Source organism: Salmo salar, chromosome 12, assembly GCF_965601325.2.
Source record: "Salmo salar chromosome 12, fSalSal1, whole genome shotgun sequence".
Lineage (NCBI taxonomy): Eukaryota > Metazoa > Chordata > Actinopteri > Salmoniformes > Salmonidae > Salmo > Salmo salar.
The window spans coordinates 10582700-10603125 of record NC_138302.1 but is presented as its reverse complement, the minus strand read 5'-3'; the positions used below and the strand labels follow the sequence as shown (position 1 = coordinate 10603125).

At 42.8% G+C, this 20426-nt stretch overlaps 1 protein-coding gene across 1 annotated transcript in view; it reads left to right on the top strand.

The window, feature by feature from the left end:
- LOC106564130 (uncharacterized) overlaps positions 1 to 19045 on the top strand; it is a 28297-nt gene extending 9252 nt beyond the window's left edge. The window contains exons 3-6 of the mRNA XM_014130142.3: positions 3493 to 4797; positions 11690 to 12094; positions 12199 to 13326; positions 15262 to 19045. Of these exons, the coding sequence (XP_013985617.3) occupies positions 3493 to 4797; positions 11690 to 12094; positions 12199 to 12761 (2273 nt within the window). The 3' untranslated portion in view covers positions 12762 to 13326; positions 15262 to 19045. The remainder of the gene's footprint in view (positions 1 to 3492; positions 4798 to 11689; positions 12095 to 12198; positions 13327 to 15261) is intronic.
- Positions 19046 to 20426: the final 1381 nt, after the last annotated feature.

Sequence of the window (20426 nt, the reverse complement as noted above, 5' to 3'; positions counted from 1 at the left end):
ACAGAAATATAAATATTCAACATTCACGAAAATATAAGTGTAATACATCAAAAAAGCTTAACTTCCTTGTTAATCCAGCCGCTGTGCCAGATTTCAAAAAGGCTTTACGGCGAAAGCACACCATGCGATTATCTGAGGACAGCACCCCGCATACAAAAACATGAAAACCACTTTCAACCAGGCAGGTGTGACGCGAAAGTCAGAAATGGCCATGTAATAAATACCTTACCTTTGAAGATCTTCATCTTTTTGCAATCTCAAATGGCTGTGACACAATGAATGGTCGTTTTGTTCGATAAATTCCTTTTTTATATCCCCAAAATGTCCATTTTTATTTGGTGCGTTTGATTCAGAAATACACCGGTTCCAACTCATCCAACATGACTACAAAGTATCTAGTAAGTTACCTGTAAACTTGGTCCAAACATTTCAAACAACATTCCCAATCCAACCTCAGGTATCCCACAATGTAAATAATCAATAAAATTTAAGATGGGATAAACAGTTTCTAAAGACTGTTGACATCTAGTGGAAGCCATAGGAACTGCAATCTGGGCCCTAATAAATCAGGTTTCCCATACAAAATCATTGGAAAACACAATGACCTCAACAAAAATTCCCTTAACCTCTCTGGGACGCTAGCGTGAAATAGCAGGGCGGCAAATTCAAAACAACAAAAATCTCATAATTAAAATTTCTGTTTTGTTCGAAAAACTCCATATTTATGTCCAAATACCTCCGTTTTGTTAGCGCGTTTAGATCACTAATCCAAAGGCATAATGTGCGAGAGCAAAACCCGAGACGAAAAGTCAAATAGTTCCATCACCGTTCGTAGAAACATGTCAAACGATGTTTACAATCAATCCTTAGGGTCTTTTTAACATAAATCTTCGATAATAATCCAACCGGACAATAGCGTATTCATTACAGAGTAAAAAGAAGGAACGGCGCGCCTGCGTGCCCGCGCAGTAAACAACTCATTGGTCCCAGGCTTGAGACAGCTCTTATTATCTCCCCAGTAACAGTAGAAGCATGAAACAAGGTTCTAAAGACTGTTGACATCTAGTGGAAGGTTTTTGCCTGCCATATGAGTTCTGTTATACTCACAGACATCATTCAAACAGTTTTAGAAACTTCAGAGTGCTTTCTATCCAAATCTACTAATAATATGCATATCCTACCTTCTGGGCCCGAGTAGCAGGCAGTTTACTTTGGGCACATTATTCATCTGAACTTCCGAATACTGCCCCCTGTCACCAAGAAGTTAATGGATTTTGCTCGGGGTTTCGCCTGCAAAATCAGTTCTGTTATACTCATAGACATTATTCTGACATTATAACAGTTTTAGAAACTTCAGAGTGTTTTCTATCCAAATCTACTAATTATATGCATATCCTAGCTTCTGGGCCTGAATAACAGGCAGTTTACTTTGGGCACGCTTTTCATCCGGACGTGAAAATACTGCCCCCTATCCCTAAGAAGTTTTTTAAACAGCTTGGAAAATTCCAGAAAATGATGTCATGACTTTAGAAGCTTCTGATAGGCTAATTGACATAATTTAAGTCAGTTGGAGGTGTACCTGTGGATGTATTTCAAGGCCTACCTTCAAACTCAGTGCCTTTTTGCTTGACATCATGGGATAATCAAAAGAAATCAGCCAAGACCTCAGAAAAATAATTGTAGACCTCCACAAGTCTGGTTCATCCTCGGGAGCAATTTCCAAACGTCTGAAGGTACCACGTTCATCTGTACAAACAATAGTACGCAAGTATAAACACCATGGGATTTCGCAGCCATCATCCCGCTCAGGAAGGAGACGCGTTCAGTCTCCTAGAGATGACTGTACTTTGGTGCGACAAAGAACAAATCAATCCCAGAACAACAACAAAGGACCTTGTGAAGATGCTGGAGGAAACGGATACAAAAGTATCTATATCCACAGTAAAACGAGTCCTATATCGACATAACCTGAAAGGCTGCTCAGCAAGGAAGAAGCCACTGCTCAAAAACCGCCATAAAAAAGCCAGACTACGGTTTGCAACTGCACATGGAGACAAAGATCGTACTTTTTGGAGAAATGTCCTCTGGTCTGATGAAACAAAAATAGAACTGTTTGGCCAAAATGACCATCGTTATGTTTGGAAGAAAAAGGAGTAGGCTTGCAAGCCAAAGAACACCATCCCAACCGTGAAGCACGGGGGTGGCAGTATGTTGTGGGGGTGCTTTGCTGCAGGAGGGACTGGTGCACTTCACAAAATAGATGGCATCATGAGGAGGGAAAATTATGTGGATATATTGAAGCAACATCTCAAGACATCAGTCAGGAAGTTAAAGCTTGGTTGCAAATGGGTCTTCCAAATGGACAATGACCACAAGCATACTTCCAAAGTTGTGGCAAAATGGCATAAGGACAACAAAGTCAAGCTATTGGAGTGGCCATCACAGAGCCCTGACCTCAATCCTATAGAAAATCTGTGGGCAGAACTGAAAAAGCGTGTGCGAGCAAGGAGGCCTACAAACCTGACTCAGTTACACCAGCTCTGTAAGGAGGAATGGGCCAAAATTCACCCAACTTATTGTGGGAAGCTAGTGGAAGGCTACCCGAAATGTTTGACCCAAGTTAAACCATTTAAAGGCAATGCTACCAAATACTAATTGAGTGTATTACTTCTGACCCACTGGGAATGTGATGAAAGAAATAAAAGCTGAAATAAATAATTCTCTTTTATTCTGACATTTCACATTCTTAATAAAGTGGTGATCCTGACTGACCTAACACAGGGAATTTTTGAAAAATTGTGAAAAACTGAGTTTAAATGTATTTTGCTAAGGTGTATGTAAACTTCCAATTTCAACTGTATACTGAGATCATGTGACACTTACATTGCTCACAGGTGGACTTTATTTAAATAATTATGTGACTTCTGAATGTAATTGGTTGCACCAGATATTATGTAGGGGCTTCATAGCAAAGTGGGTGAATACATACACGCACCACTTTTCAGTTTGTTTTTTTGTAATAATTTTTTTGAAACAAGTTCTTTTTTTCACTTTACCAATTTGGAATATTTTGTGTATGTACATGAAATCCAAATAAAAATCCATTTAAATTACAGGTTGTAATGCAACAAAATAAGAAAAAACACCAAGGGGGATGAATACATTTGCAAGGCACTGTAAAGAGCTGATACTGTAACACTGGTTGTGTGGGTGAGATTGGTGTCTGCGGATGACTTTTGACCATTTTAATTGGATGTCCGGTACTATATTTACTGAAGATCATATGAATGAATCCCTTAAATTAGAATGGCCAATTTGGGTGCAATCAATTAGCTGAATTTCTCAAAGATCAAATTACGTTTGAACAAAAATAATGTTTCAGGAACGCTTATCTTATCTGAGAGAACAATCTGAGAGGGCTGGTGTTGAAAGCCTTTTTCTTGTGTTTTTTGAGGTTGAATGACCCCCCCCCCCCCCCCCCTTATTTTCCAGTTGAAAGAGGAGAGAGTTCTAACTCCAGCTCTAGTGATGGGGCCTCAGCAGAACCTGAACAGCACCAGGAGAATCCTAGAGCTAAGAAGCTTTGGCGCTGCCCCCAATGTGGAAAAGAGATCGCTCACCCATCTAATTTCAACAGACACCTGAGAACACACACAAACCTTGCTAAGGAGTCTTCCATCTGTCCAGTATGTGGAAAAGACTTTGTTCACCCCTCCAAACTGAAGAGACACCTCCAAACACATACAGGAGAGAAGCCTTACCAGTGCTCTGTGTGCGGGAAGCGATTCACACTGAAGCCCCACCTGGAAAGACATCAGATGACCCACCCTGGAGAGAAGCAGCCAGACGCGACAAAGAAGCACCCGTGCTCCGATTGTGGAAAGGAATGTTTCTCTGCATATGAGCTGAAGATGCACATGAGAAGGCACACAGGGGAGAGACCTCACCAGTGCTCCTACTGCGAGATGAGCTTTGGCTGTAAGGGAACTCTATCGAGACACGTACGACGCCATACAGGAGCACCCACACCAAAACCTTACCAATGCTCACAGTGTGGGAAGAGATACGAGTCACCATCAAGGCTCAGGCAGCATCAGACTATGCACACTGGAGAGACACCTTACGAGTGCTCTGATTGCGGGAGGGGTTTCGCTTCGACCGAAGGTCTTCGCAAACATCAATGCAGCCATGCCAGTAACCATAGCAACCAGTGTACACTGGGAATTCCAGATACGGCGTCATCAGACAGTCAAACTATGAATATCAAGATCAAAGACGAGGAACAGGAGCTGGCAATTAATGTCAAAGAGGAGGAGGAAATTGGTGTTTTTGTCAACACTGATAGAGAGAAACCGTACCAGTGTACCACCTGTAAAAATGCCTTTGTTCACCCTAGCTCTCTAGCAAGACACAAACAATCCCACACTAGTGTCGCACAATACAGCTGCTTAGAATGTGGGAAGGAATTCAGCCAATCGCAGACTTTTAAGATACACATGCAACAGCACACCGGAGAGAAACTGCACCACTGCTGTCAGTGTGATAAGAGTTTCTCAGCTTCGGCCCTTCTCAGAAGACACCAGATAGTTCACACTAGGGTGAAACCTTACCCCTGCTCTCTCTGCAGAAAGAAATTCTCCTCATCAGCAAATCAATCCTGTCTCCATGCCGGAGAAGGAACTGTGGCTAGCCTGAGCCGAGCTCCTGGACAGGGATCACAGCAGCAGGTGTCTGCAGCTGAGGAGGAGTCTGTAGTACTGGATGTCAAAGTGAAAGAGGAGGAAGATCCTGCTTTTGGTGAGTAAAAGCGTTTATTTTGTACTATAGCTTTGATATTTAATGGGTCCATACTTGCAACCTCTTGCTTAAGCTTTAACCATGAGAAAACGTAGCCCTATGCTTACACCACCAGCTGACAGCATGAGAAAACATAGCCCTATGCTAACACAACCAGCTGATAGCATGAGAAAACGTAACCCTATTCTAACAGGGCCAGCTGACGGCATGAGAAAACGTAACCCTATTCTAACAGGGCCAGCTGACGGCATGAGAAAACATAGCCCTGTGCTAACACGACCAGCTGACAGCATGAGAAAACGTAGCCCTATGCTAACACAATCCGCTGACAACATGAGAAAACGTAGCCCTATGCTAACACAACCAGCTGACAGCATGAGAAAACGTAGCCCTATGCTAACACAACCAGCTGACAGCATGAGAAAACGTAGCCCTATGCTAACACAACCAGCTGACAGCATGAGAAAACGTAGCCCTATGCTAACACAACCAGCTGACAGCATGAGAAAACGTAGCCCTATGCTAACACAACCAGCTGACAGCATGAGAAAACGTAGCCCTATGCTAACACAGCCAGCTGACAACATGAGAAAACGTAGCCCTATGCTAACACAGCCAGCTGACAACATGAGAAAACGTAGCCCTATGCTAACACAGCCAGCTGACAACATGAGAAAACGTAGCCCTATGCTAACACAACCAGCTGACTGCATGATTATTTCCTGTAACAAATTCCACATCAGCCAATATTTTTTTGTAAATTTTTTTATACATATTGTGCTATATATATATATATATATATATATATATATATATATATATATATATATATATATATATATATATATATATATATATATATATACAGTACCAGTCAAAAGTTTGGACACACCTACTCATTCAAGAGTTTTTCTTTATATTCACTATTTTCTACATTATAGAATAATAGTGAAGACCTCAAAACTATGAAGTAACACATATGGAATCATGTAGGAACCACAACAATTTATTTTATATTTGAGATTCTTCAAAGTAGCCACCCTTTGCCTTGATGACAGCTTTGCACACTCTTGGCATGCTCTCAACCAGCTTCACCTGGAATGCTTTAACAACAGTCTTGAAGGAGTTCCCACATATGCTGAGCACTGGTCCTGTACAAAATTGGTAGAATAGCCCTTACACAGCCTGGAGGTGTGTTGGGTCATTGTCCTGTTGAAAAACAGATGATTGTCCCTCTAAGCATAAACCAGATGTGATGGCGTATCACTGCAGAATGCTGTGGTAGCCATGCTGGTTAGGTGTACCTTGAATTATAAATAAATCCCTGACAGTGTCACCAGCAAAGGACCATCACACCACCACCTCCGTGCTTCACAGTGGGAAACACACATGCGGAGATCATCCGTTCACCTACTCTGCGTCTCACAAAGACACGGCGGTTGGAACCAAAAATCTCAAATTTAGAGTCATCAGACCAAAGGACTGATTTTCACCGGTCTAATGTCCATTGCTCATGTTTCTTGGCCCAAGCAAGCCTTTTCTTCTCATTGGTGTCCTTTAGTAGTGGTTTCTTTGCAGCAATTCAACCATGAAGGCCTGATTCATGCAGTCTCCTCTGAACAGTTGATGTTGAGATGTGTCTGTTACTTGAATTCTGAAGCATTTATCTAGGCTGCAATTTCTGAGTCTGGTAACTAATGAACTTATCCTCTGCAGCAGAGGTAACTCTGGGTCTTCCTTTCCTGTGGCGGTCCTCATGAGAGCCAGTTTCATCATAGCGCCTAATGGTTTTTGCTACTGCACTTGAAGAAACTTTCGAAGTTCTTTACATTTTCTGAATTGACTAACCTTCATGTCTTAAAATAATGTTGGATTGTCGTTCCTCTTTGCTTATTTGAGCTTTTCTTTCCATAATATGGACTTGCTTTTACCAAATAGGGCTATCTTCAGAATACCAACCCTACCTTGTCACAACACAACTGATTGGTTCAAATGCATTACGAAGGAAAGAAATTCCACAAATTCACTTTTAACAAGGCACACTTGTTAACCTCTCTAGGGTATGTGGGACGAAATCGTCCCACCTACTCAACAGCCAGTGGAATCCCGTGGCGCGATATTCAAATACCTTAGAAATGCTATTACTTCAATTTCTCAAACATATGACTATTTTACACCATTTTAAAGACAACTCTCGTTAATCTAACCACACTGTCCGATTTCAAAAAGGCTTTACAACGAAAGCAAAACATTAGATTATGTCAGCAGAGTACCCAGCCAGAAATAATCAGACACCCATTTTTCAAGCTAGCATATAATGTCACATAAACCCAAACCACAGCTAAATGCAGCACTAACCTTTGATCTTCATCAGATGACACTCCTAGGACATTATGTTATACAATACATGCATGTTTTGTTCAATCAAGTTCATATTTATATCAAAAACCAGCTTTTTACATTAGCATGTGACGTTCAGAACTAGCATACCCACCGCAAACTTCCGGTGAATTTACTAAATAACAATTATTTTAAGAATTATAGATACAGAACTCCTTTATGCAATCGCTATGTCCGATTATTAAAATAGCTTTTCGGCAAAAGCACATTTTGCAATATTCTGAGTAGATAGCTCGCCATCACGGGCTAGCTATTTTGACACCCACCAAGTTTGGCCCTCACCAAACTCAGATTTACTATAATAAAAATTGGATTACCTTTGCTGTTCTTCGTCAGAATGCACTCCCAGGACTTCTACTTCAATAACAAATGTTGGTTTGGTTCAAAATAATCCATAGTTATGTTCAAATATCCTCTGTTTTGTTCGTGCGTTCAAGACACTATCCGAAGGGTGACGCGCCCGACGCGTTTCGTGACAAAAAAAATCTAAATATTCCATTACCGTACTTCGAAGCATGTCAACCGCTGTTTAAAATCAATTTTTATGCAATGTTTCTCGTAAAAAAGCGATAATATTCCGACCGGGAAACCCTGTTTTCGTTCAAAGACGAAAAAATAAAAACATGGTGTCGGCTCGTCTAAATATTCCATTACCGTACTTCGAAGCATGTCAACCGCTGTTTAAAATCAATTTTTATGCCATTTTTCTCGTAAAAAAGCGATAATATTCCGACCGGGAATCTCCGTTTAGGTAAACAGAGGAAAGAAAACAAAGCATTCGGTCGACGCGGGCACGCGCCTGAGTCTCACAGTACTGTAACCAGCCACTACCCAAACGCTCTACTTTTTTTCAGCCAGAGCCTGCAAAGCCACGATTCAGCTTTTTGCCGCCTTCTGAGAGACCATGTGAGCCGTCGGAAGTGTCACGTAACAGCAGAGATCCTTTGTAATGGATAGAGATGGCAAAGAAGGCCAAGAAATGGTCAGACAGGGTACTTCCTGTACAGAATCTTCTCAGGTTTTGACCTGCCATTTGAGTTCTGTTATACTCACAGACACCATTCAAACAGTTTTAGAAACTTTAGGGTGTTTTCTATCCAAAGCCAATAATTATATGCATATTCTAGTTACTGGGCAGGAGTAGTAACCAGATTCAATCGGGTACGTTTTTTATCCAGCCGTGTCAATACTGCCCCCTAGCCCTAACAGGTTAACACTTTTTTGGTTACTACATGATTCCATATGTGTTATTTCATAGTTTTGATGTCTTCACTATTATTCTACAATGTAGAAAATAGTAAAAATAAAGAAAAACCCTTGAATGAGTAGGTGTGTCCAAACTTTTGACTGGTTGAGGATGGAATAATACTGTGAAAATGTAAAAACTATGATAATACCCTTTTTGTGTAAGAGCTGTTTGAAACTGCCGCCTGAAATTTCAGCCTGTTGTGTTGGGATCGCCTCATTACCAACAACAACGAGACAGCCTACAGGTAGGAGGTGAGGGCCCTGGTGGAGTGGTGCCAGGAAAATAACCTCTCCCTCAACGTCAACAAAATGAAGGAGCTGATCCTGGACTTCAGGAGACGGCAGAGAGAGCCGAAGTGAAGATGGTGAAAAGCTTAAAGCACATCACTGACAACCTGAAATGATCCATTCACACAGATTGTGTGGTGAAGGCGTAATAGCGCCTCTTCAACCTCCCAGGAGGCTCATGAAATTTGTCTTGGCCCCCGAAGACCCTCAAACTTCTACAGATGCACCATTGAGCATCCTGTCGGGCTGTATCACCGCATGTTAGGGCAATTGCACCGTCCGCAACCGCAGTGCTTTCCATAGGGTGGCGCGTTCAGCCCAACACATCACTGGGAGCACACTGCCTGCCCTCCAGGACATCTACAGCACCCGGTGTCACAGGAAGGCCAAGAAGATCATCAAGGACTTCAGCCACCCGAGCCACAGCCTGTTCACCCTGCTACCATCTAGAAGGGGGAGACCGTACAGGTTCATTAAAGCTGGAACAGAGAGCTTGAAAAACAGCTTCTATCAGGCCATCGGACTGTTAAATAGTCACCACTGTCAGGCCTCCGCCCAGTACCCTGCACTGTACATAGTCACTGTTACTAGCTGGCTACCACCCTGTGTTCTATCCAGCATCTTAGACTGCTGCCCTATGTACATAGTCACTGTTACTAGCTGGCTACCACCCTGTGTTCTATCCAGCATCTTAGACTGCTGCCCTATGTACATAGTCACTGTTACTAGCTGGCTACCACCCTGTGTTCTATCCAGCATCTTAGACTGCTGCCCTATGTACATAGTCACTGAACACTGGTCACTTTAATTATGTTTACATCCTGTTTTACCCACTTCATATGTATATACTGTATTCTAGTCAATGTTTGTCCAATTTAACTACTGCTGTACACACCTTTCCTATTCATATACTGTCTATACATTATATATACAGTATCTCACAAAAGTGAGTACACCCCTCACATTTTTGTAAATATTTGAGTATATCTTTTCCTGTGACAACACTGAAGAAATGACACTTTGCCATAATGTAAATTAGTGAGTGTACAGCTTGTATAACAGTGTAAATTTGCTGTCCCCTCAAAATAACTCAACACACAGCCACTAATGTCTAAACCGCTGGCAACAAAAGTGAGTACACCTATAAGTGAAAATGTCCAAATTGGGCCCAATTAGCCATTTTCCCTCCCCGGTGTCATGTGACTCGTTAGTGTTACAAGGTCTCAGGTGTGAATGGGGAGCAGGTGTGTTAAATTTGGTGTCATCGCTCTCACACTCCCTCATACTGACTGGTCACTGGAAGTTCAACATGGCACCTCATGGCAAAGAACTCTGAGGATCTGAAAAAAATAATTGTTGCTCTACATAAAGATGGCCTGGGCTATAAGAAGATTGCCAAGACCCTGAAACTGAGCTGCAGCACAGTGGCCAAGACCATACAACGGTTTAACAGGACAGGTTCCACTCAGAACAGGCCTCGCCATGGTCGACCAAAGAAGTTGAGTGCCCGTGCTCAGCGTCATATCCAGAGGTTGTCTTTGGGAAATAGACGTATGAGTGCTGCCAGCATTGCTGCAGAGGTTCAAGGGGTGGGGGGTCAGCCTGTCAGTGCTCAGACCATACGCCGCACACTGCATCAAATTGGTCTGCATGGCTGTCGTCCCAGAAGGAAGCCTCTTCTAAAGATGATGCACAAGAAAGCCCGCAAACAGTTTGCTGAAGACAAGCAGACTAAGGACATGGATTACTGGAACCATGTCCTATGGTCTGATAAGACCAAGAAACTTATTTGGTTCATATGGTGTCAAGCGTGTGTGGCGGCAACCAGGTGAGGAGTACAAAGACAAGTGTGTCTTGCCTACAGTCAAGCATGGTGGTGGGAGTGTCATGGTCTGGGGCTGCATGAGTGCTGCTGGCACTGGGGAGCTACAGTTCATTGAGGGAACCATGAATGCCAACATGTACTGTGACATACTGAAGCAGAGCATGATCCCCTCCCTTCGGAGACTGGGCCGCAGGGCAGTATTCCAACATGATAACGACCCCAAACACACCTCCAAGACGACCACTGCCTTGCTAAAGAAGCTGAGGGTAAAGGTGATGGACTGGCCAAGCATGTCTCCCGACCTAAACCCTATTGAGCATCTGTGGGGCATCCTCAAACGGAAGGTGGAGGAGTGCAAGGTCTCTAACATCCACCAGCTCCGTGATGTCGTCATGGAGGAGTGGAAGAGGACTCCAGTGGCAACCTGTGAAGCTCTGGTGAACTCCATGCCCAAGAGGGTTATGGCAGTGCTGTAAAATGATGGTGGCCACACAAAATATTGACACTTTGGGCCCAATTTGGATATTTTCACTTAGGGGTGTACTCACTTTTGTTGCCAGCGGTTTAGACACTAATGGCTGTGTGTTGTGTTATTTTGAGGGGACAGCAAATTTACACTGTTATACAAGCTGTACACTCACTTCTTTACATTGTAGCAAAGTGTCATTTCTTCAGTGTTGTCACATGAAAAGATACACTCAAATATTTACAAAAATGTGAGGGGTGTACTCACTTTTGTGAGATACTGTACATATTCCGGACTGTTCTGATACATTTTGGTGGGATTTGTATGTATTATTAGGTAATACTGCACTGTTGGAGCTAGAAACATAAGCATTTCGCTGCACCTGCTATAACAATGGCAGAATACTGTGTACACAACCAATAACATTTTATTTGATTTTAAGTGGAACAACCTTGACTTGGAGGTTTAAAATATCCCTCTGGGGGTTAGCTTAGGGCTAATTGTGCCAGGTTATCTCATGGGAAAAGCTAACATGTAGAATTTTCGAGAAAAGTATGGACCCTATAATTTTACAATATTTATTATTTTCTGTTTAGTCAGGAACACCATTTTGACTTAGTCAGTTGACTAATTTGAGTAAATCCATACTTATGTTTTTACCACAGCAGAGAGACCCGACCACTGCTCTGAGAGCGAAGAGAGTCCCTCTACATCAGGACTACCTGAACAACACCAGGGGAATCACACAGCTAAGAAGATTCACTTCTGTTCAATGTGTGGAAAAAACTGTCAGAAGTTATCAAAACTACAAATACATATGAGAACTCACACAGGAGAAAAACCTTACTCCTGCTCTGTCTGTGGGAAGCAATTCAGTGAGAAAGGAAACCTGAAAAAACACCAGACAGTGCACACAGGAGAGAAGCTGTACAGTTGCTCCGTGTGCAGGGAGAGTTTCTCTTCATCGTCAATTCTTACCAAACACCAGAGAACACACACAGGAGAGAGTCATGGTCTGACACCAGCACTGGTTATTAAAGTGAAAGAGGAGGAAGAGGATCCTGCTTTTGGTAAGTTTAAGGGACTTATTCTGTAAGGGCTTGAATTGCAAAACATATTTTTTGTTACAGTTCCACATTTTTGCATAGTTTATCCATCCCATCTTATCCCACAGCAGAGAGACATGACCACAGCTCTGACGGTGAAGGGAGTCCCTCTACATCAGGACTACCTGAACAACACCAGGGGAATCACACAGCTAAGAAAATTCACTGCTGTTCAGTGTGCGGACAAGACTGCAAAAAGTTATCAAAACTGATAATACATATGAGAATACACACAGGAGAAAAGCCTTACCCTTGCTCTGTGTGTGGAAAGCAGTTCCGTGTAAAAAGACATCTTCAAGACCACCAGAAAGTGCACACTGGAGAGAAACCTTATGTCTGCTCCAAATGTGACAAGAGTTTTGGTTTTGCTTCAGCCTTGAAAAGGCACCAGTGGTTACACACAGAAGAGAAACCTTACTCCTGCTCTGTGTGTGGGAAGGGTTTTAGCTTACAATCACGCATGAAGGAACACTTCCTGATGCACTCAGGAGAGAAACCCCACTCCTGCTCTGTCTGTGGAAAGAGTTTCAGCCGTCCAGATCAGTTAAAGGACCACTCTCTGCAACACGCAGGGAAACCCCACCACTGTTCTATGTGTGAGCAAAGCTTTGCCTTGTCTAACAACTCCTGAAGCATGAGAAGACTCACACAGGAAAGAGACCTTACAGTTGCTCTGTATGTGGGAAGAGTTTCAGCGAGAAGGCGTATCTTGAGACCACCGGTCAGTGCACACTGGAGAGAAACGACACCCTTGCCTGATTGTGACAAGAAGTTTGGATGTGCTTCGTCCCTGCGTAAACACAGACTGTTGCACATAGAAGGGAAATCCCACTCCTGCTCTGTGTGTGGAAAGAGGTTTTCTGAAGCACGTTACTTGAAGGAGCATTTCCGGACACACACTGGAGAGAAACCTTACTCCTGCACTGTCTGCGAGAAGAGTTTTGCAAGATCAGCAAGCCTTAAAGTCCACCACAGATATCATACAGGAGAGAAACCCTACAGCTGTGCTAAATGTGGCCAGAGCTTCATTAGTTCTCAAAAACTTCAGAGACACCAGAAATCTCATGCTGGTTTACCACCTGTTGAGTTTCAAAACCCTGTAACAATTGAAGGAGAGAGGGAGGGAGAAGATGAGGAAGTTGGTGGTCTGATTCATTCAGATGGATAAGAGGTTGGTTGGGATCTTCATTGTCTCGGTAAGTGGAAGCAGAACAGCCATGAATTACATTAATACAATATTGACTTTGAATGAACATCGCTCTTTTATTTAAAAATCCAATGCTGCTAGTGTTAACTCCATATGACTTTTGAAATGTTTTTACTAAGTACCCTGCTGTGATTGTTTTCAATTAAAATAAAGAAATATCTTCGTACAGTGGGGGGGGGGGGAAAGTATTTGATCCCCTGCTGATTTTGTACGTTTGCCCACTGATAAAGGATCAGTCTATAATTTTAATGGTAGGTTTATTTGAACAGTGAGAGACAGAATAACAACAAAAATATCCATAAGAATGCATGTCAAAAATGTTATAAATTGATTTGCATTTTAATGAGGGAAATAAGTATTTGACCCCCTCTCAATCAGAAAGATTTCTGGCTCCCAGGTGTCTTTTATACAGGTAACGAGCTGAGCTTAGGAGCACACTCTTAAAGGGAGTGCTCCTAAGCGCAGCTTGTTACCTGTAAAAAAGACACCTGTCCACAGAAGCAAGCAATAAATCAATCAGATTCCAAACTCTCCACCATGGCCAAGACCAAAGAGCTCTCCAAGGATGTCAGGTACAAGATTGTAGACCTACACAGGGCTGGAATGGGCTACAAGACCATCGCCAAGCAGCTTGGTGAGAAGGTGACAACAGTTGGTGCGATTATTCGCAAATGGAAGAAACACAAAACAACTGTCAATATCCCTCGGCCTGGGGCTCCATGCAAGATCTCACCTCGTGGGGTTGCAATGATCATGAGAACGGTGAGGAATCAGCCCAGAACTACACGGGAGGATCTTGTCAATGATCTCAAGGCAGCTGGGACCATAGTCACCAAGAAAATAATTGGTAACACACTACGCCGTGAAGGACTGAAATCCTGCAGCGCCCGCAAGGTCCCCCTGCTCAAGAATACATATACATGCCCGTCTGAAGTTTGCCAATGAACATCTGAATGATTCAGAGGACAACTGGGTGAAAGTGTTGTGGTCAGATGAGACCAAAATGTAGCTCTTTGGCATCAACTCAACTCGCCGTGTTTGGAGGAGGAGGAATGCTGCCTATGACCCCAAGAACACCATCTCCACCGTCAAACATGGAGGTGGAAACATTATGCTTTGGGGGTGTTTTTCTGCTAAGGGGACAGGACAACTTCACCGCATCAAAGGGACGATGGACGGGGCCATGTACCGTCAAATCTTGGGTAAGAACATCCATCTCTCAGCCAGGGCATTGAGAATGGGTCGTGGATGGGTATTCCAGCATGACAATGACTCAAAACACACGGCCAAGGCAACAAAGGAGTGGCTCAAGAAGAAGCACATTAAGGTCCTGGAGTGGCCTAGCCAGTCTCCAGACCTTAATCCCATAGAAAATCTGTGGAGGGAGCTGAAGGTTTGAGTTGCCAAACGTCAGCCTCGGAACCTTAATGACTTGGAGAAGATCTGCACAGAGGAGTGGGACAAAATCCCTCCTGAGATGTGTGCAAACCTGGTGGCCAACTACAAGAAACGTCTGACCTCTGATTGCTAACAAGGGTTTTGCCACCAAGTACTAAGTCATGTTTTGCAAAGGGGGTCAAATACTTATTTCCCTCATTAAAATGCAAATCATTTTATAACATTTTTGACATGCGTTTTTCTGGATTTTTTTGTTGTCATTCTGTTTCTCACTGTTCAAATAAACCTACCATTAATATTATATACTGATCATTTCTTTGTAAGTGGGCAAACGTACAAAATCAGCAGGGGATCAAATACTTTTCCCCCCCACTGTAGATAAGAGAATTCTCAAGCAAGAATTTTATTATTATCATCATTTCACAGTATTTTTCCAACCTCATAGTGTGGAAATGTGTATAAAAGACAGGAAATCACATTTTTGACTGCATTGGACCTTTTAACCTATGTTTTCTCATTCACACAGACGAGAGTTTGTAGGGGAGAGCCTCTACATCAGGAGAACCTAAAGAAACCTAGGGGAATCTCAAAGCTCAGAGATACAGTTGCTCTGTGTGTTGGAAAGACTGGCAATGGTTATTTGATCTGAAAAGACGCATGACAAGTGGCCAGAGATTTACCACTTCTCAGAGTCTTGGGAGACAGAAGAAGAGACACCACAGCCCACTTCCTGATGAGGACCAGGCTAACGGGATCAAGACTGAAGAGCACTCCAATAGTATCATAGATGAAGAGGAGGAGACAACCTCTTATGTCAACGGTAGCACGGTGGAAGGGGGGAAACAAGAACTAGCCCTAAACATCTTGACGTAAAAGATATACAGTGCAGTCGGAAAGTATTCAGAACCCTTGACTTTTTACACATTTGGTTTGGTTACTGCCTTATTTTAAAATTAATTAAATAGTTTTTTCCCCCCTCATCAACATTCACACAATACCCCGTAATGACAAAGCAAAAACAGGTATTTTTTTCTGGTAATTTCAAATTTACATACAGTTGAAGTCGGAAGTTGACATACACCTTTGCCAAATACATTTAAACTCAGTTTTTCACAATTCCTGACATTTAATCCTAGTAAAAATTCCCTGTCTTAGGTCAGTTAGGATCACCACTTTATTTTAAGAATGTGAAATGTCTGAATAATAGAGAATTATTAATTTCAGCTTTTATTTCTTTCATCACATTCCCAGTGGGTCAGTAGTTTACATATACTCAATTAGTATTTGGTAGCATTGCCTTTAAATTGTTGAACTTGGGTCAAACGTTTCAGGTAGCCTTCCACAAGCTTCCCACAAGAATTTTGGCCCATTCCTCCTTACAGAGCTGATGTAACTGAGTCAGGTTTGTAGGCCTCCTTGCTCGCACACGCTTTTTCAGTTCTGCCCACACATTTTCTATAGGATTGAGGTCAGGGCTCTGTGATGGCCAGTCCAATACCTTGACTTTGTTGTCCTTAAGCCATTTTGCCACAACTTTGGGTCGTTGTCCATTTGGAAGACCCATTTGAGATGTTGCTTCAATATATCCACATAATTTTCCTCCTCATGATGCCATCTATTTTGTGAAGTGCACCAGTCCCTCCTGCAGCACCCTCACAACATGATGCTGCCACCCCCGTGCTTCACGGTTGGGATGGTGTTCTTTGGCTTGCAAGCCTCCCCCTTTTTCCTCCAAACATAACGATGGTCATTATGGCCAAACAGTTCTATTTTTGTTTCATCAGACCAGAGGACATTTCTCCAAAAAGTACGATCTTTGTCTCCATGTGCAGTTGCAAACCATAGTCTGGCTTTTCTATGGTGGTTTTTGAGCAGTGGCTTCTTCCTTGCTGAGTGGCCTTTCAGGTTATGTCGATATAGGACTCGTTGTACTGTGGATATAGATACTTTTGTACCTGTTTCCTTCAGCATCTTCACAATGTCCTTTGCTGTTGTTCTGGGATTGATTTGTTCTTTTTCGCACCAAAGTACGTTCATCTCTAGGAGACAGAAAGCATCTCCTTCCTGAGCGGTATGACGGCTGCGTGGTCCCATGGTGTTTATACTTGCGTACTATTGTTTGTACAGATGAACATGGTACCTTCAGGCGTTTGGAAAATCTTGGCTGATTTCTTTTGATTTTCCCATGATGTCAAGCAAAGAGGCACTGAGTTTGAAGGTAGGCCTTGAAATACATCCACAGGTACACCTCCAATTGACTCAAATGATGTCAACTAGCCTATCAGAAGCTTCTAAAGCCATGACATCATTTTCTGGAATTTTCCAAGCTGTTTAAAGGCACAGTCAACTTAGTGTATGTAAACTTCTGACCCACTGGAATTGTGATACAGTGAATTATAAGTGAAATAATCTGTACGTAAACAATTATTGGAAAAATTACTTGTGTCATGCACAAAGTAGATGTCCTAACTGACTTGCCAAAACTATTGTTTGTTAACAAGAAATTTATGGAGTGGTTGAAAAACGAGTTTTAATGACTCCATCCTAAGTATATGTTAACTTCCGACTTCAAATGTTAGTATTCAGACCCTTTACTCAGTACTTTGTTGAAGCACCTTTGGCAGCGATTACAGCCTCGAGTCTTCTTGGGTATGACACTACAAGCATGACACACCTGTATTTACGGAGTTTCTGACATTCTTATCTGCAAATCCTCTCAAGCACTGTCAGGTTGGAAGGGGAGCGTTGCTGCACAGCTATTTTCAGTTCTCTCCAGAGATGTTCGATCGGGTTCAATTCCGAGCTCTGGCTGGGCCACTCAAGGACATTCAGAGACGTGTCCCAAAGCCACTCCTGCGTTGTCTTGGCTGTGTGCTTAGGGTAGTTGTTCTGTTGGAAGTTGAACCTTCGCCCCGGTCTGAGAGCTCTGGAGCAGGTTTTCATCAAGGATCTCTCTGTACTTTGCTCTGTTCTTCTTTCCCTCAATCCTGACTAGACTTTCAGTCCTTGCCACTGAAAAACATCCCCACAGCATGATGCTGCCTCCACCATGCTTCACCGTAGGAATGGTGCCCGGTTTCCTCCAGACGTGACGCTTGGCATTCAGGCCAAAAGAATTCAATCTTGGTTTCATCAGACCAGAGAATATGGTGTCTCATGGTCTGAGTCCTTTAGGTGCCTTTTGGCAAACTCCAAGCAGGCTGTCATGTGCCTTTTACTGAGGAGTGGCTTCTGACTGGCCACTCTACCATGATGGTCTGATTGGTGGAGTGCTGCAAAGATGGTTGTCCTTCTGGAAGGTTCTCCCATCAGAGGAACACAGAGGAACTCTGTCAGTGACCATCGGGTTCTTGGATATCTCCCTGACCAAGGCCCTTCAACACCGATTGCTCTGTTTGGCCGGGCGGCCAGCTCTAGGAAAGTCTTGGTGGTTCCAAACTTCTTCCATTTAACAATCATGGAGGCCACTGTTCTTGGGGACCTTCAATGCTGGAGAAATGTTTTGCTACCCTTCCCCAGATCTGTGCCTCGACACAATCCTGTCTCGGAGCTCTACGGACAATTCGTTCGACCTCATGGCTTGGTTTTTGCTCTGACATGCACTGTCAACTGTGGGACCTTTTATATAGGCAGGTGCGTGCCTTTACAAATCATGTCCAGTCAATTGAATTTACCCCAGGTGGACTCCAAGTTGTAGAAACATCTCAAGGATGATCAATGGAAACAGGATGCACCTGAGCTCAATTTAGAGTCTCATAGCAAAGGGTCTGAATACTTATTTAAATAAGACATTTCTGTTATTTATTTTTTGCCAACCAAAAAATTGCCAGTGTGTCTAAAATCCTGTTTCAGCATTGTCGTTGTGGGTTATTGTGTTATTGTGGGGTATAGTGTCGTTATGGGGTGTTGTAGGGTATTGGGGTATTGAGTCGTTGTGGGGTGTTGCAGCATTGTGGGGTATATTGTCGTTATGGGGTATTGTGGGGTATTGTGTCATTGTGGGGTATTGTGGCATTATGGGGTATTGTGGGGTATTGTGGCTTTGTGGGGTATTGTGGCATAATGGAGTATTGTGGCATAATGGGGTATTGGGGCATTGTGGGGTGTTGTGGGGTGTTGCGGCATTGTGGGTTATATTGTCGTTATGGGGTATTGTGGCATTATGGAGTATTGCGGCGTTGTGGGGTATAGCGACATTGTGGGGTATAGCGACATTGTGGGGTATAGCGACATTGTGGGGTATAGCGACATTGTGGGGTATAGCGACGTTGTGGGGTATTGCGGCGTTGTGGGGTATTGGCGGCGTTGTGGGGTATTGGCGGCGTTGTGGGGTATAGCGGCGTTGTGGGGTATTGAGTTGTTATGGGGTATTGTGGTATAATGGGGTATTGTGTCATTGTGGGGTGTTGTGTCGTTATGGGGTATTGTGTGGAGATTGAGGATTTTATATTTAATCCATTTTAGAAAAAGGCCATAACAGAATGTGTAAAAAGTCAAGGGGTCTGAATACTTTCTGAATGCACTGTGCTTCTTGGAAGAACACTGTTGTATGTTTACAAGAAGTTCTCTTTTATTTAGATATTTATACTCAACAAAGACAGCTAAATATGATGAAAATATGTTATCTGTATTGTTGTGTAGAAAAATAATGAGCCAAGTAAATAATGACTTTGATTGGTCCTTTCATTTGTGATACACAGTAAGCAAATGTCATTGACAGAGTTACCTCAGGTGTGTTAGAAGATACACCTCAGTTACCTGGTATGGAGGAGAGGATAATAGAGGTGGCACAGCAGGGTTGGGGTGAATTTCTTTATCCTATGAAAGTGACGTGTCATTTTAACTTCTGGGTTCGGGTTTTGTAGGCTAAGAATGGGCTCCAAATTGTCATCTTCAAATTCATTTGATGTATAGTACCAGTCAAAAGTTTGGACACACCTACTCATTCAAGGGTTTTTCATTATTCTGTACTATTTTCTACATTGTAGGACAATAGTGAGGACATTAACACATGGAATCATGTAGTAACTAAAAGTGTTAAACAAATCAATATTGAGATTCTTCAAAGTAGCCACCCTTTGCCTTGATGACAGCTTTGCACACTCTTGGCATTCAACCAGCTTCATAAATAATGCTTTTTTCCCCAACAGTCTTGAAGGAGTTCCCTCATATGCTGAGCACATGTTGGCTGCTTTTCCTTCACTCTGCGGTCCAACTCATCCCAAACCATCTCAATTGGGTTGAGGTTGGGTGATTGTGGAGACCAGGTCATCTGATACAGCACTCCATCACTCTCCTTGATCAAATAGCCCTTGTTGGGGCTAGGGGGCAGTATTTGCACGGCCGGATAAAAAACGTACCCGATTTAAACTGGTTACTACTCTTGCCCAGAAACGAGAATATGCATATAATTAGTAGATTTGGAGTTTCTAAAACTGTTTGAATGGTGTCTGTGAGTATAACAGAACTCATATGGCAGGCCAAAACCTGAGAAGATTCCATACAGGAAGTGCCCTGTCTGACAATTTGTTCTCCTTCTGTGGCATCTCTATCGAAAATACAGCATCTCTGCTGTAATGTGACATTTTCTAAGGCTTCCATTGGCTCTCTAAAGCCGCCAGAAAGTGGAATGGGGTGTCTGCTGTCTCTGGGCAAAGAACAGCAGCAGAATTTGTAAGTGGTCAGCCTGGG